Below are 27226 nucleotides of genomic sequence, written 5' to 3'. Positions count from 1 at the left end.
ATGAAAGCAAAATCAAACATGTTAAATACAAGAACACAAATCTATAAAGTGCAAAACGTCACCATATCCCTCTATAGTTTGGATGATGGCATTTATCAAACAGGAGCTTTCCAGGTCACAATGTCCTAAGAAAGGACCCAAGTGCTTTATCTGTTGCTCAGATTCAGGAACAAAGGCCGATCTCAATGACCCATCAGTCTTACCAGACTTAAGGCCCCGTCTCACATAGCGAGATCGCTAGCGAGATCGCTAGCGAGATCGCTGCTGAGTCACAAGTTTTGTGACGCAACAGCGACCTCAGTAGCGATCTCGCTATGTGTGACACGTACCAGCGATCAGGCCCCTGCTGCGAGATCGCTGGTCGTGTCAGAATGGCCTGGACCTTTTTTGGTCGTTGAGGTCCCGCTGACATCGCTGAATCGGTGTGTGTGACACCGATCCAGCGATGTCTTCACTGGTAACCAGGGTAAACATCGGGTTACTAAGCGCAGGGCCGCGCTTAGTAACCCGATGTTTACCCTGGTTACCAGCGTAAATGTAAAAAAAACCAAACAGTACATACTCACCATCTGTTGCCCGTCAGGTCCCTTGGCGTCTGCTTCCTGCTCTGACTGAGCCGCCGTACAGTGAGAGCACAGCAGTGACGTCACCGCTGCGCTCTGCTCTCAGCTCTCACTGTACGGCGGCTCAGTCAGAGCAGGAAGCAGACTGCAAGGGACCTGACGGGCAACAGATGGTGAGTATGTACTGTTTGTTTTTTTTTTACATTTACGCTGGTAACCAGGGTAAACATCGGGTTACTAAGCGCGGCCCTGCGCTTAGTAACCCGATGTTTACCCTGGTTACCCGGGTGCTGCAGGGGGACTTCGGCATCGTTGAAGACAGTTTCAACGATGCCGAAGTCGTTCCCCTGATCGTTGGTCGCTGGAGAGAGCGGTCTGTGTGACAGCTCCCCAGCGACCACACAGCGACGCTGCAGCGATCAGCATCGTTGTCTGTATCGCTGCAGCGTCGCTGTGTGAGACGGGGCCTTTACTCTTTAGATACATAATCTTTTGTAGGAAAATCTGGCTGCACACTTCCTTCAGAACAGACCCAAGAAACCGACGACATAAAAAACAGCATCTTCTACATTCATTAGGGTAATATAGGAGCAGATCCATATACAGCACTGAACACATACAGAACTGATGGGAGGTTTCTTGGAATTTTTCAGAGTGAAAAAAAAAAAAAGAAGAAAAAATGCGTTAAATAACAAGTCAATAGTTGGTTCAAACTGAAAGTTTAAAACATTGGTAAAGCTGAAACTAAACAACCAAAGTGCAGTCTGGGAAACTGAAGTACACAAGCCGGTGGGGGGATTTTACTACATGACGCCACAATACCCTTCCTTATTGTCCTTCTTGTTTCAATGATTAAAGCCCTCTAACAGCGAGAAAAAAAAAACTGCAAAGAGATGCTCAGGGGAACGGACCCATCACCTGGACCTACTAAGGTGTAAAGCCAGTGTTTGGAAGGAAAATGGTGTCAATTCAGCATTTCACCAAAAACTGCAGGCACACCCCAAAAGTGTCATCACCTGGATGACTTATGCCAAGTAGGACAACAACCAAGGTCACCCGAGAGTCTGAAGGACACCAACATTGCTCACTTTGACAAGTGAAGAAAAGTGAACGGAGTTCAATAACTCACGTCACAAAGCTGAATTTTTGCCTCCATGAATGCCGACCGGCAAATATGGAGAAAAAGATGTATAACAATGAAGTGGATGATTATTTCCAGAGTTGTTAAAAGCCACAAATCAGTTTAGCAGGCTAGGTCCAAGTATAACCAACTACACAGCCAGGCCGAGGGAACCAGAACGTCCCCATATTGGCGTAATGGGAACAGGAGGCATCATCCTATAAAAAGTTCCAGGTGAAGTTACAGGACCAATAATCCCTTCTTCACACGAATGAAATAATTACGACAGATTTCAGTTCCAGCGTTAACTAGACCCAGGAGTGGGATTTATCAGTGCCAGTATAAGGGTTTTCATTTTACATTTGTCTTGACCCGTTTTAAAAAAAATAATCTGAGTGGGCCTTGTCGAAGGGGCATGGGCAACCATGGCCCTACAGATTTACTGTCATTTGTGCTCAAAATTGGCATAATTTATTAGAATTTTATACCATTAGGTAGCTGGCGTAAGTTTCAGTTTGCAAATTTGTATGGTTGTGTATGTTTTCTTGTTGTTGTTTTTTTTTTTTAAGAATTTTACTTTAGTAGACTTAAGGTTAAGTCTTGATAAATTGCCCATGTGTTTCTTCCCTATAGTGGACAATTACTTACCATACATAATATAACTAGTCTAATATATAGAACTAATCCAGAAGACCGCTTGTCATCAGTGAGCCAGTTATGGTGCATGTTTGCTGTATGCGCAAAGTGTACGTGTCTTCTGTATCTATAGGTCCTTTTATTTATCAGAAAAAGGCCTAATTGAGCAGTATGCACCAGTATACATTTCTTAACTGCTGCTTACAATAGCATAGTCAAGTACGCTATTCTATACAGGAGACACCCAGTAAATAGGAGAGAATAAATTTGCCGGACTGTGGTCCGGCAGCCACGTCAGTATTCTGTGGGTTTCGGATTGCGTACCGCCTCTTATGTGATCACGTTGCTAATTACTTGCAGGCTCGCTGCCATATATTCATTGTGGATTGACTCGCGCATGACATTACACCAGGCCTACTAATAGAAAAAAAAAAGGGGCCGAGGAAGTCGGTAGATAAGAGGTGGTTCGAAGGTTTCTCATCCGGAGGCCACCAGGATCCTGGCTAATGGATTTGTTCATCTCTAGGATCCATTAAAAAGAACACATACTGTGAGGACGGTTATTCTTTCACATCTAAAAGCCTATGGGTGACTGATGCCAACGTATTCCTATATAGTAGCATTCATTGGAGGTGTATGTCATGAAATACCCCTATGTACACCTCTGCAAAACCTGCAAAGGCAGTGTGAATGCATCCTTAGAGTGTGTGTATCAATACAACAGAAATATGTGCCATTAAAATATATATCCCCATCAGTCCAGTAACATTAGTTGGCCCCGTGATGTGTCCGCTCTCCCTTCATAGCGCATGTACAAGTGATAAAGAACTAATGCAATGACTCACAGAGATGTCAACTTGACTTCCAAAAATTGGAATGTACGTTCGGCATTGAGAATCTCAATAACGCAGATGAGGTGTATCTGGGGTAGACAAATATCTACAGCAGTTACTATTTGACAATATATTGATAGAAATACAATGGCCTTGCTGTACCAAACAGCAATAAATATAATATAATATATATATACTACATAAAGCGCTGCAGCAACTATCCAGAATGGGAATGCTTGAGCTCTGTAGGCTCACAGTGGAGTCTCGGCCTCTTCCCTTGTAGTTTTACTGCAAAGATAATCTGGGTAGACCCAAGAATTGATAGACAGTTGCAAAAAAAGAAAAAAATAAAAATTTACAGTAACTGTTAGTAAGGAATTATAAATGCATAAAAAACAATGGATCTGTAGACCAGTCTTTGGGAAGATAACCAGTTTAACTAGGTTGAGACTGTGCTGGTTCTTTGTCAGAGCACTTGGATTTATTTTTCTCCCACTGACATATAGCATTGGAGTACTGCACCAGAAGTTTATCCATCCAAGTCAGGGGCTCTGGGAAGAGTACAGCACCTTCAAAGAAGCCAAGATGTCCCCCGTGAAGAGGCAAAACCACCATGACCGTCTCCTTGTTGGCTAAAAATAAAATCAAGCACAAAGAAAACGAAAATAGGAGGTTAAAGGAAGAGATACAGATCAAATGGAAGAAATGTACAAACCAAAAAAAAAAAAAAAAAAAGATAAATTTTACCAATCCTTCATTAAAGTGTTCAACGCAGCAAAAAACACTTACTTGCCAGAGTCTTTGGAATGGACAGGAGGCTTTCATGGACTAGAGGGTCATCCGTTGAGTTAACCAACATAAGTGGCACTTGTATCTAGAGAGACAGATAAGGGTCAGAATTTAAAAAGAAGAGACCTCCCTTTGCCCCAATCTTAGACAATCCCTATAATGCATCACCATGGGCTAGTAATCAAAGCTTACATTGTGCAAATACCGGACACAGCTTTCTTCTTCATAGTACTCCTTAAGGGACTTGTAGCCATGGAACCGTCTGACAGAAGGAAAAAAAAAAAAAGACTAAATCACATCACAGGCAATACACCTTAAAAGGCTTTTTTTTTTTTTAACCCCTTTACCCCAAAGGGTGGTTTGCACATTAATGACCGGGCCAATTTTTACAATTTTGACCACTGTCCCTTTATGAGGTTATAACTCTGGAACGCTTCAACGGATCCCGGCGATTCTGACACTGTTTTCTCGTGACATATTGTACTTCATGATAGTGGTAAACTTTCTTTGATATTACCTGCGTTTATTTGTGAAAAAAAGAGAAATTTGGCGAAAATTTTGAAAATTTTGCAATTTTCCAACTTTGAATTTTTATGCCCTTAAATCACAGAGATGTATCACACAAAATACTTAAGTAACATTTCCCACATGTCTACTTTACATCAGCACAATTTTGGAAACAAAATTTTTTTTATGTTAGGGAGTTATAAAGGTTAAAAGTTGACCCGCAATTTCTCATTTTTACAACACCATTTTTTTTTTTAGGGACCACATCTCATTTGAAGTCATTTTGAGGGGTCTATATGATAGAAAATAACCAAGTGTCACACCATTCTAAAAACTTAACCCTCAAAACCACATTCAAGAAGTTTATTAACCCTTCAGGTGTTTCACAGGAATTTTTGGAATGTTTAACCCCTTCATGACCCAGCCTATTTTGACCTTAATGACCTGGCCATTTTTTGCAATTCTGACCAGTGTCTATTTATGAGGTAATAACTCAGGAACGCTTCAACGGATCCTAGCGATTCTGAGAATGTTTTTTCGTGACATATTGGGCTTCATGTTAGTGGTAAAATTAGGTCGATAATTACTGCGCTTATTTGTGAAAAAAACGGAAATTTGGCGAAAATTTTGAAAATTTAGCAATTTTCACATTTTGAATTTTTATTCTCTTAAACCAGAGAGTTATGTGACACAAAATAGTTAATAAATAACATTTCCCACATGTCTGCTTTACATCAGCACAATTTTGGAAACAAAATTTTTTTTTGCTAGGAAGTTATAAGGGTTAAAATTTGACCAGTGATTTCTCATTTTTACAACAAAATTTACAAAACCATTTTTTTTAGGGACCACTTCACATTTGAAGTCAGTTTGAGGGTTCTATATGGCTGAAAATACCCAAAAGTGACACAATTCTAAAAACTACACGACAAAACAGGGACACAAGATAAGGTTATAAGAGCATAATTACCTCAAGACCTGCGGCGCCACCCCTACGCGCGTTTCGGCTGGCGTGCCTTCTCCCCCGGAAGAAGGCACGCCAGCTGAAACGCGCGTAGGGGTGGCGCCGCAGGTCTTGAGGTAATTATGCTCTTATAACCTTATCTTGCGTCCCTGTTTTGTTTACATGTGTTTGCTGGACGTTCTTTACCAGCTTAGTGTTATATACTTTGTGGATCACTAGCACTAGCGTATTTATTACAGGGACGGTTCTTCTTTGATTAAGCATGTCTTTATCCTCTTACCTGCGGCTCCGGTGCAGTTGTCACCTTTCAGAGTATCCCATCTAGCATTGTTGTTATTTTTAATTATGTGGTTTCTCTAATAAAGAATTTTTTGGAATGATCCCTTTTTGGTGCAATATGTCTATATAGGGTTTATTTACTGTAATTGCATGGGGATGTTAGTAATCCCCCATATAGGCACAGGTGTTTTGTTTATGACACACTGTGTATTGTGTATCATTTTTGGCTTATATACGGTTTCTCCTGAGTACGCTGATACCCCATATGTGGGGGTAAACCACTGTTTGGGCACATGCCGGGGCTCGGAAGCGAAGTAGTGACGTTTTGAAATGCAGACTTTGATGGAATGCTCTGCGGGCATCACGTTGCGTTTGCAGAGCCCCTGATGTGCCTAAACAGTAGAAACCCCCCACAGGTGAACCCATTTTGGAAACTAGACCCCCAAAGGAACTTATCTAGATGTGTGGTGAGCACTTTGAACACACAAGTGCTTCACAGAAGTTTATAACGTAGAGCCGTGAAAATAAAAATCATTTTTCTTTCCTCAAAAATAATTTTTTAGCCCGCAATTTTTTATTTTCCCAAGGGTTACAGGAGAAATTGGACCTCAAAAGTTGTTGTCCAGTTTCTCCTGAGTACGCTGGTACCCCATATGTGGGGGTAAACCACTGTTTGGGCACACGTCGGGGCTCGGAAGGGAGAGAGCACCATTTGACTTTTTCAACGCAAGATTGGCTGGAATCAATGGTGGCGCCATGTCGCGTTTGGAGACCCCCTGATGTGCCTAAACAGTGGAAACCCCTCAATTCTAACTCCAACACTAACCCCAACACACCACTAACCCTAATCCCAACCCTAACCTCAACAGACCCCTAACCCTAGTCTTAACCCTAATTCCAACCCTAACCCTAAGGCTATGTGCCCACGTTGCGGATTTGTGTGCGGATTTTTCCGCACCGTATTTGAAAAATCTGCAGGTAAAACGCACTGCGCTTTACCGGCGGATTTACCACAGATTTCCAGTGTTTTTTGTGTGGATTTCACCTGCGGATTCCTATTATGGAGCAGGTGTAAAACGCTGCGGAATCCGCACAAAGAATTGACATGCTGCAGAAAATACAATTTTCCACACCATAGGCACAGCGGATTTGGTTTTCCATAGGTTTACGTGGTACTGTAAACGTGATGGAAAACTGCTACGAATCTGCAGCGACCAATCCGCTGCGGATCCATAGCCAAATCCGCACCGTGTGCACATACCCTAATCCTAACCCTAATTCCAACCCTAGCCCTAATCCTAGCCCTAAGTGCAACCCTAACCCTATGTGCAACCCTAACCCTATGTGCAACCCTAACCCTATGTGCAACCCTAACCCTAAGTGCAACCCTAACGGAAAAACAAAAATAAATATATTTTCTGTATTTTATTATTGTCCCTACCTATGGGGGTGATAAAGGGAGGGGTTTATTTACTATTTTTTTTTATTTCGATCGCTGTGATAGAACCTATTACAGCGATCAAAATGTACAGGGAACGAATCTGTCGGCAGATTCGGCGGGCGCACTGCGCATGCGCCCGCCATTTTCCAAGATGGCGGCGCCCATGCGAGATGACCGAGGACACCAGGACTAGGTAAGTATGGGGCGGTGCGATCGGACAGCGGGGGGGGGGGGCAGAGTTTGAGGATCGGAGGGGAAAGGAAGGTGCTTAGGACAGGACGGAGGGGTACGGAACACTGACGGCGGCTGCAGATCGCCGTCAGTCGGTGGTGGGGGGGCAGATCGGGGTCTCCAGCCGTGGCAGATGCTATTGCAGCATCGGCCATGGCTGGATTGTAATATTTCACCAATTTTCATAGGTGAAATATTACAGATTGGCTGTTGAAAGTGAAACGAGCAATCAGAGCGATCGTAGCCACGGGGGGGCGAAGCCACCCCCCTGGGCTGTAGTACCACTTCCACTGTCCCTGCAGGTAGGGTGAAATTGGAGTTAACCCTTTCACCCGATCTGCAGGGATGCGATCATTCTGTGACACAGCATATGCGTCACAGGTCGGATTGGCACCGACTTTCATGACGCATACGCTGTGTCACAGGTCGGGAAGGGGTTAAATAAAAATGAACATTTACATTTTTTCACAAAAAAATTTACTTCAGCTCCAATTTGTTTTATTTTACCAAGGGTAACAGGAGAAAATGGACCCCAAAAGTTGTTGTACAATTTGTCCTGGGTAAATCGATACCCCATATGTGGGGGAAAACCACTGTTTGGGCGCATGGCAGAGCTCGGAAGCGAAGGAGCGCCATTTGACTTTTCAATGCAAAATTGACTGGAATTGAGATGGGACGCCATGTTGCGTTTGGAGAGCCCCTATTGTGCCTGAACAATGAAACCCCCCACAAGTGACACCATTTTGGAAAGTAGACCCCCTAAGGAACTTATCTAGATGTGTGGTGAGCACTTTGACCCTTTAAGTGATTCACAGAAGTTTATAATGCAGAGCCTTAAAAAAAAATAATCACTTTTTCACAAAAATGATCTTTTCGCCCCAAATTTTTTATTTTCCCAAGGGTAAGAAGAAATTGGACCCCAAAAGTTGTTGTACAATTTGTCCTGAGTAAGTCGATACCCCATACGTGGGGGTAAACCACTGTATGGGCGCATGGGAGAGCTCGGAAGGGAAAGAGCGCAGTTTGACTTTTCAATGCAAAATTGACTGGAATTGAGATGAGACGCCATGTTGCGTTTGGAGAGCCACTGATGTGCCTAAACATTGAAACCCCCCACAAGTGACACCATTTTGGAAAGTAGACCCCCCTAAGGAACTTATCTAGATGTGCTGTGAGAGCTTTGAACCCCCAAGTGTTTCACTACAGTTTATAACGCAGAGCCGTGAAAATAAAAATTATTTCTTTTCCCACAAAAATTATTTTTTAGTCCCCAGTTTTGTATTTTTCCAAGGGTAACAGTTGAAATTGGACCCCAAAAGTTGTTGGTTGTCCAATTTGTCCTGAGTACACTGATACCCCATATGTGGGGGGGAACCACCGTTTGAGCGCATGGCAGAGCTCGGAAGGGAAGGAGCGCCGTTTGGAATGCAGACTTAGATGGATTGGTCTGCAGGTGTCACGCTGCATTTGCAGAGCCCCTGATGTAACTAAACAGTAGAAACCCCCCACAAGTGACCCCATATTGGAAACTAGACGCCCCAAGGAACTTATCTAGATGTGTTGTGAGAACTTTGAACCCCCAAGTGTTTCACTACAGTTTATAACGCAGAGCTGTGAAAATAAAAATACAAATTTTTTCCACAAAAATTATTTTTTAGGCCCCAGTTTTGCATTTTCCCAAGGGTAACAGGAGAAATTGGACCACAAAAGTTGTTGTCCAGTGTGTCCTGAGTACACTGATACCCAATATGTTGGGGTAAACCCCTGTTTGGGCGCACGGGAGAGCTCGGAAGGGAAGGAGCACTGTTTTACTTTTTCAACGCAGAATTGGCTGGAATTGAGATCAGACGCCATGTCGCGTTTGGAGAGCCCTGATGTGCCTGAACAGTGGAAACCCCCCAATTATAACTGAAACCCTAATCCCAACCCTATTCCCAACCGTAAATGTAACCCAAACCCTAACTTTAGCTCCAACCCTAACTGTAGCCTTAACCCTAGCCCCAACCCTAACTGTCCTAGCCCTTACCCTAGCCCTAACCCTAACTTTAACGGGAAAATGGAAATAAATACATTTTTTCTAATTTTTTCCTAACTAAGGGGGTGATGAAGGGGGGGGTTTGATTTACTTCTATAGTGGGTTTTCTAGCGGAATTTTATGATTGGCAGCCGTCACACACTAAAAGACGCTTTTTATTGCAAAAATATTTTTTGCGTTACCACATTTTGAGAGCTATAGTTTTTCCATATTTTGGTCCACAGAGTCATGTGAGGTCTTGTTTTTTGCGAGACGAGTTGACGTTTTTATTGGTAACATTTTCGGGCATGTGACAATTTTTTGATCGCTTTTTATTCCGATTTTTGTGAGGCAGAGTGACCGAAAAACCAGTTATTCATGAATTTCTTTTGGGGGGGGCGTTTATACCGTTCCGTGTTTGGTAAAATGGATAAAGCAGTTTTATTCTTCGGGTCAGTACGATTACAGCGATACCTCATTTATATAATTTTTTTATGTTTTGGCGCTTTTATACGAAAAAAACTTTTCTAGAAAAAATAGTTTTTGCATCACTTTATTCTGGGGACTAACTTTTTTATAATTTTGCTGATGATGCTGTGTGGCGGCTCGTTTTTTGTGGGACAAGATGACGTTTTAAGCGGTACCATGGTTATTTATATCTGTCTTTTTGATAGCGTGCTATTCCACTTTTTGTTCGGCGGTATGATAATAAAGCGTTGTTTTTTGCCTTTTTATTTATTTATTTTTTTTACGGTGTTCACTGAAGGGGTTAACTAGTGGTACAGTTTTATAGGTCGGGTCGTTACGGACGCGGCGATACTAAATGTGTGTACTTTTATAATTATTTAGATAAAGAAATGTATTTATGGGAAATATTATATATATATTTATTTATTTTTTACACATCTGAATATATATATATTTTTTTTTACACTATAACATTGGGGGGGAATCATGTTATAGTGTAAGATCGCTGATCTGACACTTCACAGAGCACTGTGTCAGATCAGCGATCTGACTTACAGTGCTGCAGGCTTACCAGCACCTGCACTGAGCAGGCGCTTGGTAAGCCACCTCCCTGCAGGACCCGGATGCAGCCCCGCGGCCATATTGGATCCGGGGCCTGCAGGGAGAGGAAGGTAGGAGACCCTCGGAGCAACGCGATCATATCGCGTTGCTCCGGGGGTATCAGGGAAGCCCGCAGGGAGCCCCTTCCCTGCGCGATGCTTCCCTGTACTGCCGGAACACTGCGATCATGTTTAATCGCAGTGTGCCGGGGGTTAGTGTGCCGGGGGCGATCTGTGACCGCTCCTGGCACATAGTGCCGGATGTCAGCTGCGATAGGCAGCTGACACCTGGCTGCGATTGGCCGCGCTCCCCCCGTGAGCGCGGCCGATCGCTATGACGTACTATCCCGTTGGTGGTCATACGGGCCCAACCCACCTCGACGGGATAGTACGTCTAATGTCAGAAAGGGGTTAAATTGTGGAAAGGATTACTCCAACAACTATTAATTGAGGCCTGTTTCACACGTCAGTGGCTCCGGTAGGTGTGACATTTTCCTCACGTACCGGAGACACTGACACACGTAGACACATTAAAATCAATGTGTCTCTGCACATGTCAGTGATTTTTCGCGGACCGAGTGTTCATGTGCAAAACACGGAGACATTTCTACGTTTCTCCGGCAGCACGGTCCCGCACACGTGCACACGGAGAACAGTGTGCACTCTCCTCCGTGTGCACGTACCGCCGCAGGAGAAACAGCGCTACAGTAAGCGCTGTTCCCGCTGCATGTGGTGCTGAAGCCGGCATTCATTCCTTCTCCCCAGCAGCGTTCGCTGGCGAAAAGGAATGAAAAAAATCAAGGTTTTTTTTTTTTGTGTGTTTAAAATAAAGTTCCTGGTCACCTCCCGCCTCACACCCCCTGTGCGCCCGCCCGCTTGCATTAAAATACTCACCCAGCTCCCGCGATGCTTCCTCTCAGTGCCGGCAGCTTGTCCTGTGTGAGCGGTCACGTGGTACCGCTCATTACAGTGATGAATATGCGGCTCCACCTCCCATAGGGGTGGAACCGCAAATTGTTGTAATTCAGCCCCAAGGGGTTTCGGAGCATGAACAGCCTTTTTAAGGTTATGCCACAGCATCTCAATCAGATAAAGGCCAGAAGGCCACTCCAAAGTCTTAATTTTGTTTTTCTTAAGCCATTCAGAGATGGACTTGCTGGTGTATTTTGGATCATTGTCCTGCTGCATAAACTGAAGTGCACTTCAGCTTGAGGTCAAGAACAGATGGCATGATATTCTCCTTCAGGATTTTTGGAAGACAGCAGAATTCATGGTTCCATTTACCACAGCAAGTCTTCCAGGTCCTGAAGCAGACCATCACACTACCACCATATTTTACTATTGGCATGATGTTCCTTTTCTAAAATGCTGTATTACTCCCATGCCAGGTGTAATGGGATAAATACCTTCTAAAAAGTTTAACTTTTGTATCATCAGTGCACAGAGTATTATCCAAAAGCCTAGGGGGATCATCAAGAGGTTTTCTGCAAAACTGAGACGAGCATTTCTGTTCTTATTGTTCCGCAATAGTTTTCATCTTGGAATTCTGACACACAGACCATGTTTGCCAAGTCTCTTTCTTATGGTGGAGACCATTAATTTTTCACACAGTGCCCTGTAGGTTTGGATTTCTTTTTCCCTTAATAATAAAGATCCTAATTTAAAAACAGCATTTTGTCTTTACTAGTGTAATCTTTGTCTAATATTTAAATTTTTTTGATGATCTGAAATATTTAAGTGTGACAAACATGCAAAATAGGAAGAGGGCAAACAATTTTAACACAACTGTATAACATGTCTGCGTGTAAAGCACTTACAAAATGTACCAATATTAGAGAGGAGTGAATTGATTGGAAGGACCCTGGTCCAGCTACTAAGTCAATAGTCTGTGGCCGCAGGATGGGAGCCACCTTCTAACTACGGGCATTCCCAGCTCTTCTCTTGATCAGTTGGCCTGGCAAGACGTCATGTGTTGCAGCAATAAGCTCACATGATTTTGCATCAGGTCAGATAGTCAAAAGAGGAACGGCGGATGCTTCATGTAGGAGTCAATTGGCAGGGCTCCTGTCCCGCAGCAGTTGAATACTTACCTGGCGGCTGGATCAGGGTCCCCCAAATCCTCTGTAACCATTACTGCTCACTTCACAGTATAGCCCTTCATCAGATTTGATATATATTTTCTGTATACAGGCATTCAGTAGAGAAAGTTACAATGTGTGGTGACATGCCACTGTGCCCATATTTAGTGGTAGTAAATACTGTAAAGAACTAAATACATATATTTTAAATCTCCTTCTGTTTTTATATATGGTACTTTTTATGTTCATTGACTATCTGCGGTGTCCATTGTGTGTGTACGTACACACAGACACACAAAAGACACAGACAGACATAAAAAGTACCATATATAAAACCTGAAAAAGGCTATATTCAGAATAAATAATGAAATACAATCTACAAGCCTAGAGCCATAAATAGTGCATAATATCAAAAATAGCAATATTAGATGCCAGAGAGAACACAAAGGAATATAGATAATTAAGCATGGGTAACAGGCACATATAAAAGATCAAAAGTCAATTGATTGGACCTGAATGACAATAGTAAGAGACCCAAACGTGAGCTTTGCTTTTAGCTTTTTCCAGTTGGGAGGGGTTTATATTCTCTGTTTCCAGTGTATGGCGTTTGTTTGCATCGTGAGAGCTGTAGGTGTATACACCAGACTTATCCACTGGGTCCCACTGACCTGATGAATGCTTCCAATGTAGGACATTATGTAGATATTAGATATTTTAGATATGGTATATGTTATTATAGGTCTCCATAAGGGACATAGTTACTCTTTTTAATATGCTTGTATTCTGTTTCTTTTGTAATATAATAAAGGTATTTTTTCTATTAGGCATCACTTTCTGGATTATCAGATACAGGGTTTCCAGATATTCACTGTGTAAGTTTAAAGTGGATGTGTCATGTTACTTCAGCTATGACCTGCTATTTGTCCAAACTCGTGAAGGAATACTATGGACGCAGATATCAGTCCGGTGTATTCCAGCTATGAAGATGTGCACACAGCCTGTCATGACCACCGTGGTGGAGGAGAAGGAGGCAGAGATTCAGGAGGGACGCCTCTTTTCATGAATACATACAACTATGAGGCTGACATTCTTTTAGCGACAATATTCATCAAAGAGCAAAAAGAAAAAAAGCTCTGTTCTGGTTACGGATCTGGTTATTAGGACAGTAAAGCACAAGTTACACACCAATTTTCCCTGATACTTACCTTAGAAAGGATTTTACCATCATTAATTCAACCATGTTTTTTAGCATACGACCTCACATTACTATTAGAATGAACATATAGCAAACAAAACTAAAAGTAACTGCAGCTAGACCTCACCCTTGGCCCAAACCAGGTGAATGGTTCCAGAGATTGTGAAGAGCATCCTGTGCTTACCTCATTACAGTATCGTCTATCTGCATGAGAGACGTGGCGGTGTACAGCCGGCTGAGCACAGAGTCTTCAAATACTTTATTCATTCGGCTGTCCGTAAAAAGCGCATGTCTAAAAGAAGAAGACGACAAACGTCAAAACCACAACTCCATATACAATCCTAGGCTAGATCACAAGTAAGAGCCAAGAAACATAAGAGATTGTACAGCACAATGAAGCTGCCATCCCTAGGGAAAACTGCCATCTAGTTTGAGTATCTGTCCAGGGACCATAGCAGGAGAGGAGACAAGTCTGGAACCACTTCCGGAGAGCTGCTCCCCGCGTGCCTTTACTTAATAAAGGGTGTTTCCACGGTCAGTAAACGCTGCGGCTAGGATGTTACAGCATAGTGGATGGGATTTTATGAAATCCCATCTCCATTATGAGTGCACAGATGCCTCCGGCATACCTGCGTAAACGGACATGCGGCGTGTCTTTCTAGACAGCAGCACGTCACTTTATCTTGTGGAGACAGAATGTATAGGATGCGTTGATTCAAGGGACACATGCAGAATCACTGTGCGTACAAAAGCCGGCAACACTTTGACGGAGCTGCGTCCAAAGCGCTGCCAATATGGACCGTGGAAACATACCCTAACAGATGTTTTCCATGTGCATACATAGCCAAAAACATGCCAGGTAACAGTAAAAGAAATAAAAAAAAAAAAAAAAAAAAAAAAAGGACATTGCAAAAGGAATTATCTGGTTAAAGTGAATCTGTCAGAGTGCTGTGGTGTGGGTACAGTACTGCTCCTCTATTATCCAATGGGCACAAAAAGCTCTCCAGCCTTTTTCTTCCCTTGTATACACCTCTAGACACATTGCTCTATGCAGGGAGTGTGAAACTATCTTTTTGCACTATATTAAATGCATCTACAATATTGTACCAAGTCTGTCAAGTAAGTATGCATCAAATTAGCAAATGAAGTGATCAAAGTTTTCATTTGCAAAAGTCCTTGCATATTATTTGTCAGGAATGTGAATGAAAATCTGCAGAGATTTTAGTGATTAGATGGCATACGACAAAAATCTGATGTTTGATCAATGAATATCTAACCATCTGCTATTTCTGGCTAAGATTCCTCAATAACTGATTGAAAACGAAAGCTCAGAGAGGCCCAACACTAAAACTGATGTGGTAAATGTCCCCCCAAGAACAGACCTGTCCGGCCACTACACAGATGACTGTCACTGCACTGGTCCTCCATCTGCTACAAAACAAACGCATCTGTCTCCCACAATGCTCCCGTCAGTCCTGCGCAGACCTACATTTCCACCTCAGCTTGGTCTTACACCGTACTTATGCTTTCCGTACGGATATTACAAACCTTCCACACCAGTTCAAAACTTCACTTGTGCTGCCCCAGTTTTATGGAATGCACTACCCCAGACTGGTTAATTCCCAGGGTCCACAGTCTGAACTTAGCTATCGTGTCACCTCCATTTCCTTACAATTTGTAAGCAATACTTTCACTCCTCTTATTGAACTTTGTGTTACTCTGTAATGTCTGTGCATCTACCCTTTGAGTAGGTTTCTGCTTCATAAGTTCTTGAAACTGACTCCGAGATACAGCTGTTGAATGACATTGTCACATCCAGGCCAGTGCCTGTCCCTTTCCCACTTCAGTTCTGATGGGTGACGCGCCTTAGTGGTGGGAGTTGTGGGGAGGCAGCACGGCGTCCCGATTAATTCCTGGGTATGCCGGTGCTGCTCAAAGAGCAATGGGTTAGTTTCTTGTTCCCTTGTGAGCCCATTTAAACCCCTGAGCCTCTGACTCTCAATATCAGGTAAAGATTGCACTGGGTTTCAGTACTGTACTATGTGCTTCTGCTTGTTTGTTGTATCGTTGTCTGACCACAGCCCATTTCCAGTCCATTCTTTGTCTTCCGATTATGAGCCTTGACTGTTCTCCTGGTTCTGTCCTGGATCCCTCAACTTCTCTTGCCTGTGGTTCCCTCCTCCGGTCAGCAGCTCTTCTGTGGAAGCAATCCATAGTATGAGCAGATCCCTGTACAGGGATTAAAGGGTGAAGGATCGGGTCTTCTGGGATCTGCCAGACGGAGTGGTTCATGCCAAGTCTGTCCAAGGTGGCCTATTTGAGCCTGCGGCCTCTGACCAATATTGTAGATAGGTAGGAGGATTAGCTTCACGTACAGATATACATACGGACTGGATTTCCATTTCTACCATGTGCTGGCTGCCTTCCTGCACTACACTGGATTTTGCTACAAATCCTGAAACTTTTTTTTTTTACTGAAAATAAAGAAAAAAATGAAAAAGGTAAAAACCAAATACAGGTTCACATAGCTAGCTGATGTGTAAGTACCAATAGTTTACAAGGTTACTGTATGCGAGCGGACATGGCGGGCCATTTACATTGGTCACGGTTCCCTGGTATGGTTAGGCAGTGTAATACCTGTGAGACAGAATGATTTTCTTCATGTTGTCGGCCATGAGGAAGTTGTAAAACCGTCGACATTGATCCCATTGCAGAAAGGTCTCCTGAGCGCTGGAAGAAAATCCGAACAATCAATGAACTGTTAGAAAGTGAAAGACCAAGAGGCGCAGGGCACGCGAGCCACATAAGACGCCAAAAGAAACATTGGTTTAACTTTAACTACAGGATCCACAGCAATAACAAATGCACGAGAAGGAGGAGGCAAGCCTGAAGAAAAGGCAGACATTATACACTTCTGTAACTTCATTGCCTCCGTCATTCTGAATGAAAGCCATAATTATTATACATGGTTCTTGCCCCTCCACGTAGAGACAGTGAAGGAACCGATAAACAGTAGGACTGCACTTTGTAACTTGCTTTCTTTACAACTTTATATCAGGAGACTAAAATGTACAGATTACATATCAGTACAGGAAAGGTCGGTCACCCCCTGCACAAACCTCTAGGGGGAGCAGCCGAGGCACAAGATGCAGGGAGTCGGGACATCAGCGCAATCAGTGTCTGGGCCTCATTCACACAAGCAGGCAAATACACGGGAATAAACACGAAAATTACACTTGGGTAGATGAGCAGCAAATGAGAATGATAGATAAGGTTCACTAAAGAAACTAATGCACCACATTTACCACAATGTCCTCCTCTCACCCAGTTGCTTCAAATTCTACCCCAAAGTGTAGTTTCCTATTAGCTTCAGTCACATCAGACAGACACTGCGAATGTTCTACTTTTTCCTAAAGAAATGAATGGTAATATCCGACTGCTTACCACGGACATGACCATTTTACATACTCATTTGTTAGGCCATACACAAATTACTGATCAGATTCAATGGTGTTTGTGCACAACTAGAAAAACATGGCTACTTCCTACAGAAAGAACGCCAACTCTGAGCTGAACTTCATACTGAAGCTCGGCTCCTCTAAAGTGAGCTGCCCTGAAGATGGTGAAGTACTTCTAACCAGTGCAGGAGCAGGTAAAAGCAGACACTGCGATCTTCTGGCCCCTCTCTGTTGTGGTATTCCCGTGACATGCCTATTATATATATTATATTATAAAGCCATCAGCTAAGATTTGGCATTTGTCAGTATGCAAATTAGGTCAAGTGAATTGGTGGGTGTATCCGTGCACTCGCAGCATTGTGAATGGAATATATATTAGAAAAAAAAAAAATCAGGTGGTCTCATTGGATGGCGCTATAATAGGCATCTTCCATAATATTTTACACTGCTCTATCCAGCACTATTTCCACTTGTTCGTGGACAGTGTCTGACAGGTTCTCCTAAACAATCAGATCTGACCAAGTTGTTTAGCTTGGTCTACTGTAATCCAGCAGCCAGCAATAGGGTATGTGGACCGGAGATTTCATAGAAAAAAGTAGGTTATACAGCACTGTCTGCAGATTTTGCAGTAGCAAAAACCCACTCACTGATAATGCACTGTCCCCAATGCCAGCAACTTCCCAAACTGTAGCCGATCATGGAGATGTGATGGGGCAGATCAGTTCTTCCAGAGACCAATAGGTGCTCTCGTTATTTCCAAAATGCTGAATTTGTTCATTATTTATAAATGCCAATTACAGCTCTGAACATAAAACAAAAACAGCAGCAGAAAGGTGTAAATTAGCATAGTTAAGAATAGTTTACTGTTATGACCGGGCTGCATTTGTGGAACCTTTGTCTTTGTTTCATACTGTCAACTATGAAACACCAAATCCATCTTGTTAGAAGTAAATTCATGAACTTCTGTAAATAGTTACATTGCAGAAAGGAGTCTGACGCATTACCAACACCCCGGAGTAGATCACTTACCGGGAGGCGCTGTACCCCTGGCACACACTCACAGCGCACAAGACTCGCTCCTGATTAGCCACTGCTTCACCCAGGTATTTACAGACAATGTTTCCTCCAAGGCTAAATCCTACAACGATCAGACTGGTCTGCGGAAAGGTCTTCCTGATATAGTTCACCATGGCGCCAAATTCCCAAGTGCAGCCTGGAGAAAAAGAAAAAAAAGTGTACTTTAAGGCTATGTTCACACAATGCATTTTTGCTGCGTTCCACAGTACCAGCAAGCGCTAGGAGACTTCAGAAATCTCATGCATACACATTGGATTAGTTTCCTGACTGAATCTGCTGCGTCACTTCAGCTTTTTTTCCTTTAGTGTTTTTGCGCTTTTTTCCCACCCATAGAAAGCATTAAGTGCAAAAACGCAGCAAAAAATGCAAGCATAAAGTTTTGATGTTTTTGGTGCAAAAACCTTAGAAAGTTACCATGTTATCATGGGTTTTTTATGCATTATTCAGAATGCACAAGGGACAAATGTAACCGATAAAAAGACCAAAAAAAAAACAACCCAAAACCAGTTTTCTGTAAGCAGCTTTAGTGCTAAGAGCAGGCGTGCAGAAAAAGAAACAGCAAAAACGTAACTCGTGAACATAGCCTACAGACTGACCCAACCATCCAACCGTCACTCAAGACAGAATACAGTGTCTATGGAACCAACCTAAATGACGTAGAATGATCACATTTGATGAATTGTCTTATATTGTCCAGGTGATCATTCCATCACCCACACAGGCGATAATGCCTTCACCTGGGCAATACTAAGGAAATTCTTTAAACGTGACTTGTTAGGGGCTCTTGACGACTGGATTTTGATTAATGCGAGTTTTTAAGAAAAAAAAAAAATTCTGATCACCAAAATTATTAAAGGGGTTTTCCCCAAAAGTAGATTTTAATCAATAGATCGTGGAGTAATAAATTTCCACAACTGGATTTGTTTAAAAAAAAAAAAAAAAAACACACGTTCCTGTGCTGAGATAATCTTATAAATGTGCCCCTGCTGTGTGTTGTGTAATGGCTGTGTCTGCCCGTGCAGGGACATGGTGTGATCATACCACAGCTCCTTAGAGGAGCAGGGTGGCTCAGTGGTTAGCACTGTTGCTTTGAAGTGCTGGGTTTAAATCCCTCCAAGGACAACATCTGAAAGGAGTTTATATGTTCTGCCCGTGTGTGCGTGGGTTTCCTCCCACAAAGACAGACCAACAGGGAAGTTACATTGACGGTCACCTCAGCAATCATACTGTGCAGCTCGCCATTGTAGTTTGTCCAGGCGAGTATGTCGGCACAACCCTTGTAACACCATCATACACAATAGACCAACGTCACTGTGAACGTTAGACAATTTAGTGTGCACAACAGCAAAGACACTCATACATAGATAGTTGTCTGGACTTGCCACTTTTGAGAATAACAATCATTATATGCTTTCGACTGCTGACCAACTAATGAATACTTCTTACAGTTCAAACACCGGCCAGGCACATTGGATTTTTTGGCTGATGAGCACTTATTCCATGATCGTCCGAAAGAAATAGACATGCAGCCGGTAACCGATTTTTTTTTCCCCCGTCAAACAACAACTGTTGGCCAGCCCATTTTTGTATAATGTGCATAGGAGCCTTAATATTGTGAAAGTTTGGCTTCTACTAGACTAATTATTTTTTTTGAATTATAAAGTGTCTGGCAACACCTTGTCTCCCACTTCCCGTACAAATAAACATGCGGAGTATAGGTACTAAGAGTGGCTAGCTACCACCATCACGGAAGCTGATGCAAAGACAGGCCCCGTAATGCTTACTGAAGAATACCTACTAGCTAGATTAGTGTTTCTCAACTCCAGTCCTCAAGACCCACCAACAGGTCAAGTTTCCAAGATATCCTTAGTATTGCACAGGTGATAATTTCATCACCTGCTCACAGGGTGGATTGATTTAAATCACGCCGATTTTAATCATGATTTAAATCACTGATTTAAATCAAAAGTTTTTTTTTAATATAAATCACGATTAAAATGAGAAGTGAGAGCAGTGCGCATGTGCGCCCATAGTTACACGGACGAAACTAGGGGCAACGATCTAACGCCAGGGTGAGGGGGGGACCCCAAAGTAAGTAAAAATCTTTGTTTTACTATATGGCAATAGGTAGGTGTTTAAAAGCAGCATGTCTTAATTGTATAAACTATTAATAGCCTCCACATTTTGTTCATACTGCCCCTTTAATTCCACACTTCTAGCTTGGTTTCACTTTTGGTTTAGTTTCTTTTTCCATTCAGTTGACATGCCCAAACTTGTTGGATAGTCAGCATCCTACAGAAACCTCTGGAAGAGCATGGCATTGTGAATGTTACACATATACAGCCTTTATTCTACTGAGTTAAACAACTCAGCTTTATCTCATGATGGAAGAACCTTTGGATGGTAAAATATTTTCCTCAAAAAGCAGTTTATTGAAAAAAATCCGATTTAAATCAAAAAAATCCGATTTAAATCAAAAAAATCCGATTTTTTTGATTTTTTTAAAAAAACATTGATTTTTATCCACCCTGCCTGCTCAAGCATTAATTCCATCACCAATGCAATACTAAGGAAATCTTGAAAACATGACCTGTTGGTGGGTCTTGAGGACTGGAGTTGAGAAACACTGAGCTAGATGATGGAGTGAGCTCGAAGCTTCATCCTACTGAATGGGGCCTCGGAGAGACATCTGAGAAGGATGAACGTATGTACCCACCAGAAGACAATATTAACAAAAGTTTGATCGCGCTAAATTATATATCTTCTGATTGTGCTTTTGTCAGCAGAATAAGACCACCTGCATCTTAGCCTTTATTTCGCCCTGGTCTAATGCAGGAGGTTTCCGTAGACTCCTGATATTCTGGTATTTCTCTTGATATAGATATAGCTGCATATTCATCACTGTAATGAGCGGTACTACGTGACCGCTCATACAGGAAGAAGCTGCGGCGCTGAGAGGAAGCATCGAGGGAGCCGGGTGAGTATTTGATTTCCAGTGGGCAGGCGCACAGGGGGTGGGAGGCGGGCGGTGACCGGGATCTTTATTTTAAACACACAAAAAATAAAAAAAAAAAAAGATTTTTCATTCTCTCTCTCCAGCGAACGCTGCTGGGGGGGAAGGAATGAATTCCGGCTTCAGCACCAGATTCAGGGGACAGCACTTATCTCTAGCGCTGTCTCCTGCACGGTCCGTGTGGTACCCAGTCGGCACACGGGCGGCACACGGCTGCCGCACTTGGGCCACACTGATGTGCCACATGAGCACACGGACACGGATAACTCCGGTACAGATTTTTCCGGTACCGGAATTATCTGGACGTGTGGGACAGGCCTTACAGAAAGGGTATCTCATATCCATTAATTAGGCTATAACTTTCCTATTGCTTCAGGGCCTGAAGAGCTTCAGCTCAACGCATGGGTGGTCGATCATGCACACTGCCTCTCCATTCACTCTCTATAGCAGTGATTTTCAACCTTTTTTGAGCCGCGGCACACTTTTTATACTTAAAAAATCCCGGGGCACACCACCAACCAAAATGGCACAAAATATACTAAAACAGTACATATTCTACATATAGTTAATAATATAGATTCTAAATGTATTTATACTCACTCAGTGTGAAACCTGGGCCTGTTTCAATAAACACAAAAGGGATATCCTGGCAGGAATGGTGGAAATCCGCACCGTGTGCACATAGCCTAATTCTAACCCTAATTCCAACCCTAACCCTAATTGCAACCGTAATTCTAACCCTAATTCTAACCCTAGCCCTAAGTGCAACCCTAGCCCTAAGTGCAACCCTAGCCCTAAGTGCAACCCTAAGTGCAACCCTAAGTGCAACCCTAACCCTACCCCTAACCCTAACCCTACCCCTAATGGAAAAACAAAAATAATTATATTTTCTGTATTTTATTATTGTCCCTACCTATGGGGGTGATAAGGGAGGGGTTTATTAACTATTTTTTTTATTTTGATCGCTGTGATAGAACTTATCACAGCGACCAAAATGTACAGGAAATAATCTGCCGGCTGGCCGATTCGGCGGGCGCACTGCGCATGCGCCCGCCATTTTCCAAGATGGCGGCGCCCATGGAGAAGACGGCCGGACACCGGGAGGGACATCGGAGCTAGGTAAGTATGGGGGGGTGGGATCGGAACACGGGGGGGCTCGGAGGACCGGGGGAGCGGACAGGAGGGAGGAGGGGAGCGGACAGGAGATCGGGGCAGAAAGGACGACTGGGGAGGCGATCGGTGGCGGTGGGGGGGGGGGGCAGATCGGGGTCTCCAGCCATGGCAGATGCTATTGCAGCATCGGCCATGGCTGGATTGTAATATTTCACCATTTTCATAGGTGAAATATTATAAATCGCTCTGATTGGCCGTTTCACTTTCAACAGCCAATCAGAGCGATCGTAGCTACGGGGGGGTGAAGTACCACTCCCCCGTCCCTGCAGATCGGGTGAAATTGGAGTTAACTCTTTCACCCGATCTGTAGGGACGCGATCTTTCCATGACGCCACATAGGCGTCATGGGTCGGGCACCATAGTTTGGGGAACTTTCCCCGCGGCACACCCGACACTGGTTGAAAATCACTGCTCTATAGGACCACCAGAGAGGCATTCTCAGGTGCTCCCATTAGAAGTGAATGGAGGGGCAGTGTGCATGATTAACCACCCCTACACTGACCTGGAGCTCCTGGTTCTCGATATCACTAGGGGGCCCAGTAGTCAGAGAGGTCAAAGTTTTCCCCTAATCCATGGATAGGTGATAACATTCAATCTCTAGAATACCCTTAGGGTACTGTCACACAGTACCATTTTGATCGCTACGACGGTACGATTCGTGACGTTCTAGCGATATCGTTACGATATCGCAGTGTCTGACACGCAGCAGCGATCAGGGATCCTGCTGAGAATCGTACGTCGTAGCAGATCGTGTGGAACTTTCTTTCGTCGCTTGATCACCCGCTGACATCGCTGGATCGTTGTGTGTGACAGCGATCCAGCGATGTGTTCACTTGTAACCAGGGTAAACATCGGGTAACTAAGCGCAGGGCCGCGCTTAGTAACCCGATGTTTACCCTGGTTACCAGCGTAAACGTAAAAAAACAAACAGTACATACTTACATTCCGGTGTCTGTCCTCCAGCGTCTCAGCTTCTCTCCACTGTGTGAGCGTCTGCCAGCCGGAAAGCGAGCACAGCGGTGACGTCTGACGTCACCGCTGTGCTTGCCGGCTATGGCGCTTACACAGTGGAGAGAAGGAGAACGCCGGGGACAGACACCGGAATGTAAGTATGTACTGTTTGTTTTTTTTACGTTTACGCTGGTAACCACGGTAAACATCGGGTTACTAAGCGTGGCCCTGCGCTTAGTTACCCGATGTTTACCCTGGTTACCGGGGACTTCGGCATCGCTCCAGCGCCGTGATTGCAACGTGTGACCGCAGTCTACGACGCTGGAGCGATAATCATACGATCGCTGCGACGTCACGGATCGTGCCGTCGTAGCGATCAAAATGGTACTGTGTGACAGTACCCTTATGAATAGAAGGTTAGATTCCTACTGCTAATCTGTGTTCAGTAGTCTCATCAGCCTTGTGGGCAGGATAACAATGACAGATAACACCTCTATATAAAGTAGATAATACAGGATCCAGCACTCACAATAGGTGACATTACAGCTCACCTCCCATTCCCAGCACCACGACCTTTGCCCAGATTAGAGTATGACTGGAAGTCAATGAGTCAGATCCGCTCTATTGCTGCCTATGGTCCATGTGATTGCTGTAAAGCATATATCTAAGTGCTATTAACAGCTGCTCAGATAAGATGCCTACTACCACATTCCCTTTTGGTGATGCAGAATGACAGAAATCCATGTGACCCATTATAGGACTGCTGTGTTAATGCTGTAGACTTTGTGGTTTTAGCCAAAGCCATGAGATCTTCTGATGACTAGCAAGATCTTGTATTAATTAATACACTGAATGTTGACATGGGGGATGTCAGACGGCAGGGCTTAGAGGCAAGGCCTGCAAACTTTTCTGATTGATAATTTTCTTTAAATAGGCATTTTGAAGGGATATTGGATTCTCCCCTAAATGAGAGTTTCCTTAATTTCCTAGAGATGCATGTGAGGCACAAAGTACAAGGCTCACCAGCTCTAGTAGAAAGTAAAAGCCCCTTGGTTTTTGTCCTGATTAAATATTTGTAATGAACCTCAAACCTTTTAGGCTGTACTAATGACTTGGTGAAGTTTTAGAGCCAAACATCTGGATACCGTGTCCTTTCTATAGAGTAATGTCTCTTCATTAGACAATATCTCAAAGGTTTGTCCATCACAGCTCATTTACATACTAGAGGCTGAGCGACGGTGCTGTGTCAGCAGATACCTGTCCAGGAGTGCAGCCGATAAGCAGGTATCATGGATGTGTTTTATTCCAATGGCTAGGAAATGAGCACGAGACTTGCTGGCTGGGATCAGCCGACAACATGACAGTGCCGCTTACCTTCAGTTGCAATGACCGCTCCAAAAAAAAAAAAAAAAAAAAAAAAAACACACCCTTTAAAAAATCAGCAGCTCCCTTCACATTACATGCCACCGCAATTCCATAACAAGTGAACCTGACCTCACTGCTGCTCAGCTTTCAGGTTCACCAATAATGAATTTCTGAGGTATAGGGTAGGGAGTGCCAAAAATGAAGTTTTTAGTTTTGGGGCCAAATTAAAAATATTTGCACGAAATAAAAAAAAAAAAAGTATTGGTTTCTCCCCCTTGACTCTGCATCGCTCATGGGCCAAGTCTGATATTGCAGTTTAAAGAAAACACCACTTGCCTGCTATAGACAACCATAGGGTTAATGTACAGGAAACCAATGTTGGCCAGCTGCCTTACTAAAAGGAGCAGCTACCTGGAGAAAAACTCACTTCTTCTAGGGAGCCAATGCTGTAGCAAGCCCACACTACTTTGATCGACAGCCAGTTCCCCAGCATGTACAGCTGTTGGAAAATTGAGGAGGTGTTCAATGCTTATTTAAGTAAATATATTTCTAAAGCTATTGACATGATATTGCCAAGAACCCATGCAATCCACACAGGCAAAGAAATCAGACTATAGATGTTCATAAATTATGTGTAATAATAAAAAAGTCTTAAACACATGAAGCAACATGTGCAAAAACCCAAGGAAAGTTTGGACACCAGATGAACTTTATGAGTGATTAGAAAGCAATCCTGCTACTTAGTGAGAAATAATATATCAGTGGTTAAACCGTTTGCCTATAAAAAAAAATATAAAAATAAGTCTCATTACCATGGTGCCTGTACAAAAAACCTCTCATGATGGTTAAAACCAGTGAGCTGTTTAAACACATTTGCAACCTTATTGTTGCAAAAACATACTGGTGGCTTTTATCAGAGATGACATGTACAGAATTTCTAAACTACTGAAGGTTCCAGTATTTATAAAACTGGTGATGTGTTAAATACTTACCGTATTCACCCACTGTATGTGCAGAACGAGAGGTCAATAAAAATGCCATAGGCATGAAACCGCATCGGCTACTGGAAGGAAGCAAATTCATTTTCTCCTAGTAGCTGCAGCAGCATTGTAAAGTTACCTACCTGCAAACTAACCCCACATCTGCATGTAAGTAGCATTTTTTCGTGACACATTCCATTTAATGTCGAATACGTCAAGGAGGTTGAGTTGCAAGACTAGAAATACTCTTACAAAATAGCTTGAAGGATTTATAAGTTTTGTGGATTTTTTGGGGGTTGACTCAATATATCAGAAACCATTTAATAAACTAACAGGTGTGAAGCTACAAATCCACTGATATACAAAGCATAAAAAATAACGTCTGGGTATAAATAAGGAAATAAGGGCTGAAGCATTTCCTCAGTGTAGCGAAGGTTTATCTTAAGCTCCAATGCAGATACAATGGGTATATAGAGAACTGGTCCTAAAGCTTCAGGAGAAATCTGCTGAAAGCGGATTACTGGCCCTCCAAACAACAGTATTGGCATCATACGGGGCGAGTACAAATGCCAGTCTTCACCAGCCTGGAAAGAACGAAGACCACAGCAGATTAGGAAGGGAACAAGCATTTCTTTTAATTGATAAACTTGGGCCATGGCCTCAACAAGATTTCTGTACCAGTAATGGGAGTACTAAACCTCATCTGATGTCTTGGCTTGTAGATTGTGGGAAGGGTTTTTTTTTTTCCCACTAATAGACAGGGAATCTACTAATTTTGGCATTACATCAGCTTAGTCTCATTATCAGAAAATCCAGTACAGAAGTCAAAGTGCGAAGCAACCTTGTTAGATGTCATCTAATGAGCACAGTCTTGGAAACAAACATTTTTTTTGTTAGAAAGTTATAAGAATTAAAAGTTGACCAGTGATTTCTCATTTTTCCAACCAAATTTACAAAACCATTTTTTTTTTTTTAGGGACCACATAACATTTGAAGTCACTTTGGGGGTCAATATAAAAGAAAATACCCGAAATTAACACCATTCTAAAAACTGCACCCCTCAGGGTGCGCAAAACCACAATCAAGAAGTTTATTAACCCTTCAGGTGCTTCACGAGAACTAAAGCAATGTGGAAGGAAAAAATGAACATTCTACTTTTTTCACAAAAAAATTACTTAAGAACCAATTTTTTTTTTTTTATTTTCACAAGGGTATCAGGAGAAAATGGACCATAGAATTTTTTGTACAATTTCTGTAGAGTACGCCGATACCCCGTATATGGGGGGGAAAGCCACTGTTTGGGTGCATGGCAGGGCGCAGAAGGGAGGGAGCACCGGTTTACTTTTTGAACACAAAATTTGCTGGAATCAATGGCGGGCGCCATGTTGACCCCCAGATCTACATAAACAGTGGAGACCCACCCCCCAATCTCAACACAACGCCCCAAAACCCCAGAGGAAAAATATACCTTTTTTTATTTTATCATTTTTAC

The 27226-nt window shown here is 43.0% G+C and overlaps 1 protein-coding gene across 2 annotated transcripts in view; it reads right to left on the bottom strand.

Annotated features, from left to right (window-relative positions):
- Positions 1-831: 831 nt before the first annotated feature.
- The window catches only part of ABHD2 (abhydrolase domain containing 2, acylglycerol lipase), a 53143-nt gene continuing 26748 nt past the window's right edge, over positions 832-27226 (bottom strand). For both annotated transcript variants that reach the window (XM_077263466.1, XM_077263467.1), the window contains 6 exons: positions 18205-18388; positions 16355-16447; positions 13902-14009; positions 4134-4203; positions 3942-4026; positions 832-3784 (listed from right to left, as the gene is read on the bottom strand). In XM_077263466.1, the coding sequence (XP_077119581.1) occupies positions 3588-3784; positions 3942-4026; positions 4134-4203; positions 13902-14009; positions 16355-16447; positions 18205-18388 (737 nt within the window). In that variant the 3' untranslated portion in view covers positions 832-3587. The remainder of the gene's footprint in view (positions 3785-3941; positions 4027-4133; positions 4204-13901; positions 14010-16354; positions 16448-18204; positions 18389-27226) is intronic.

This window comes from Ranitomeya variabilis, chromosome 5, assembly GCF_051348905.1.
Source record: "Ranitomeya variabilis isolate aRanVar5 chromosome 5, aRanVar5.hap1, whole genome shotgun sequence".
In the NCBI taxonomy this organism is placed as follows: domain Eukaryota; kingdom Metazoa; phylum Chordata; class Amphibia; order Anura; family Dendrobatidae; genus Ranitomeya; species Ranitomeya variabilis.
Note: the sequence above shows the minus strand (reverse complement) of the source record. Positions and strands in the feature narration are given on the sequence as shown.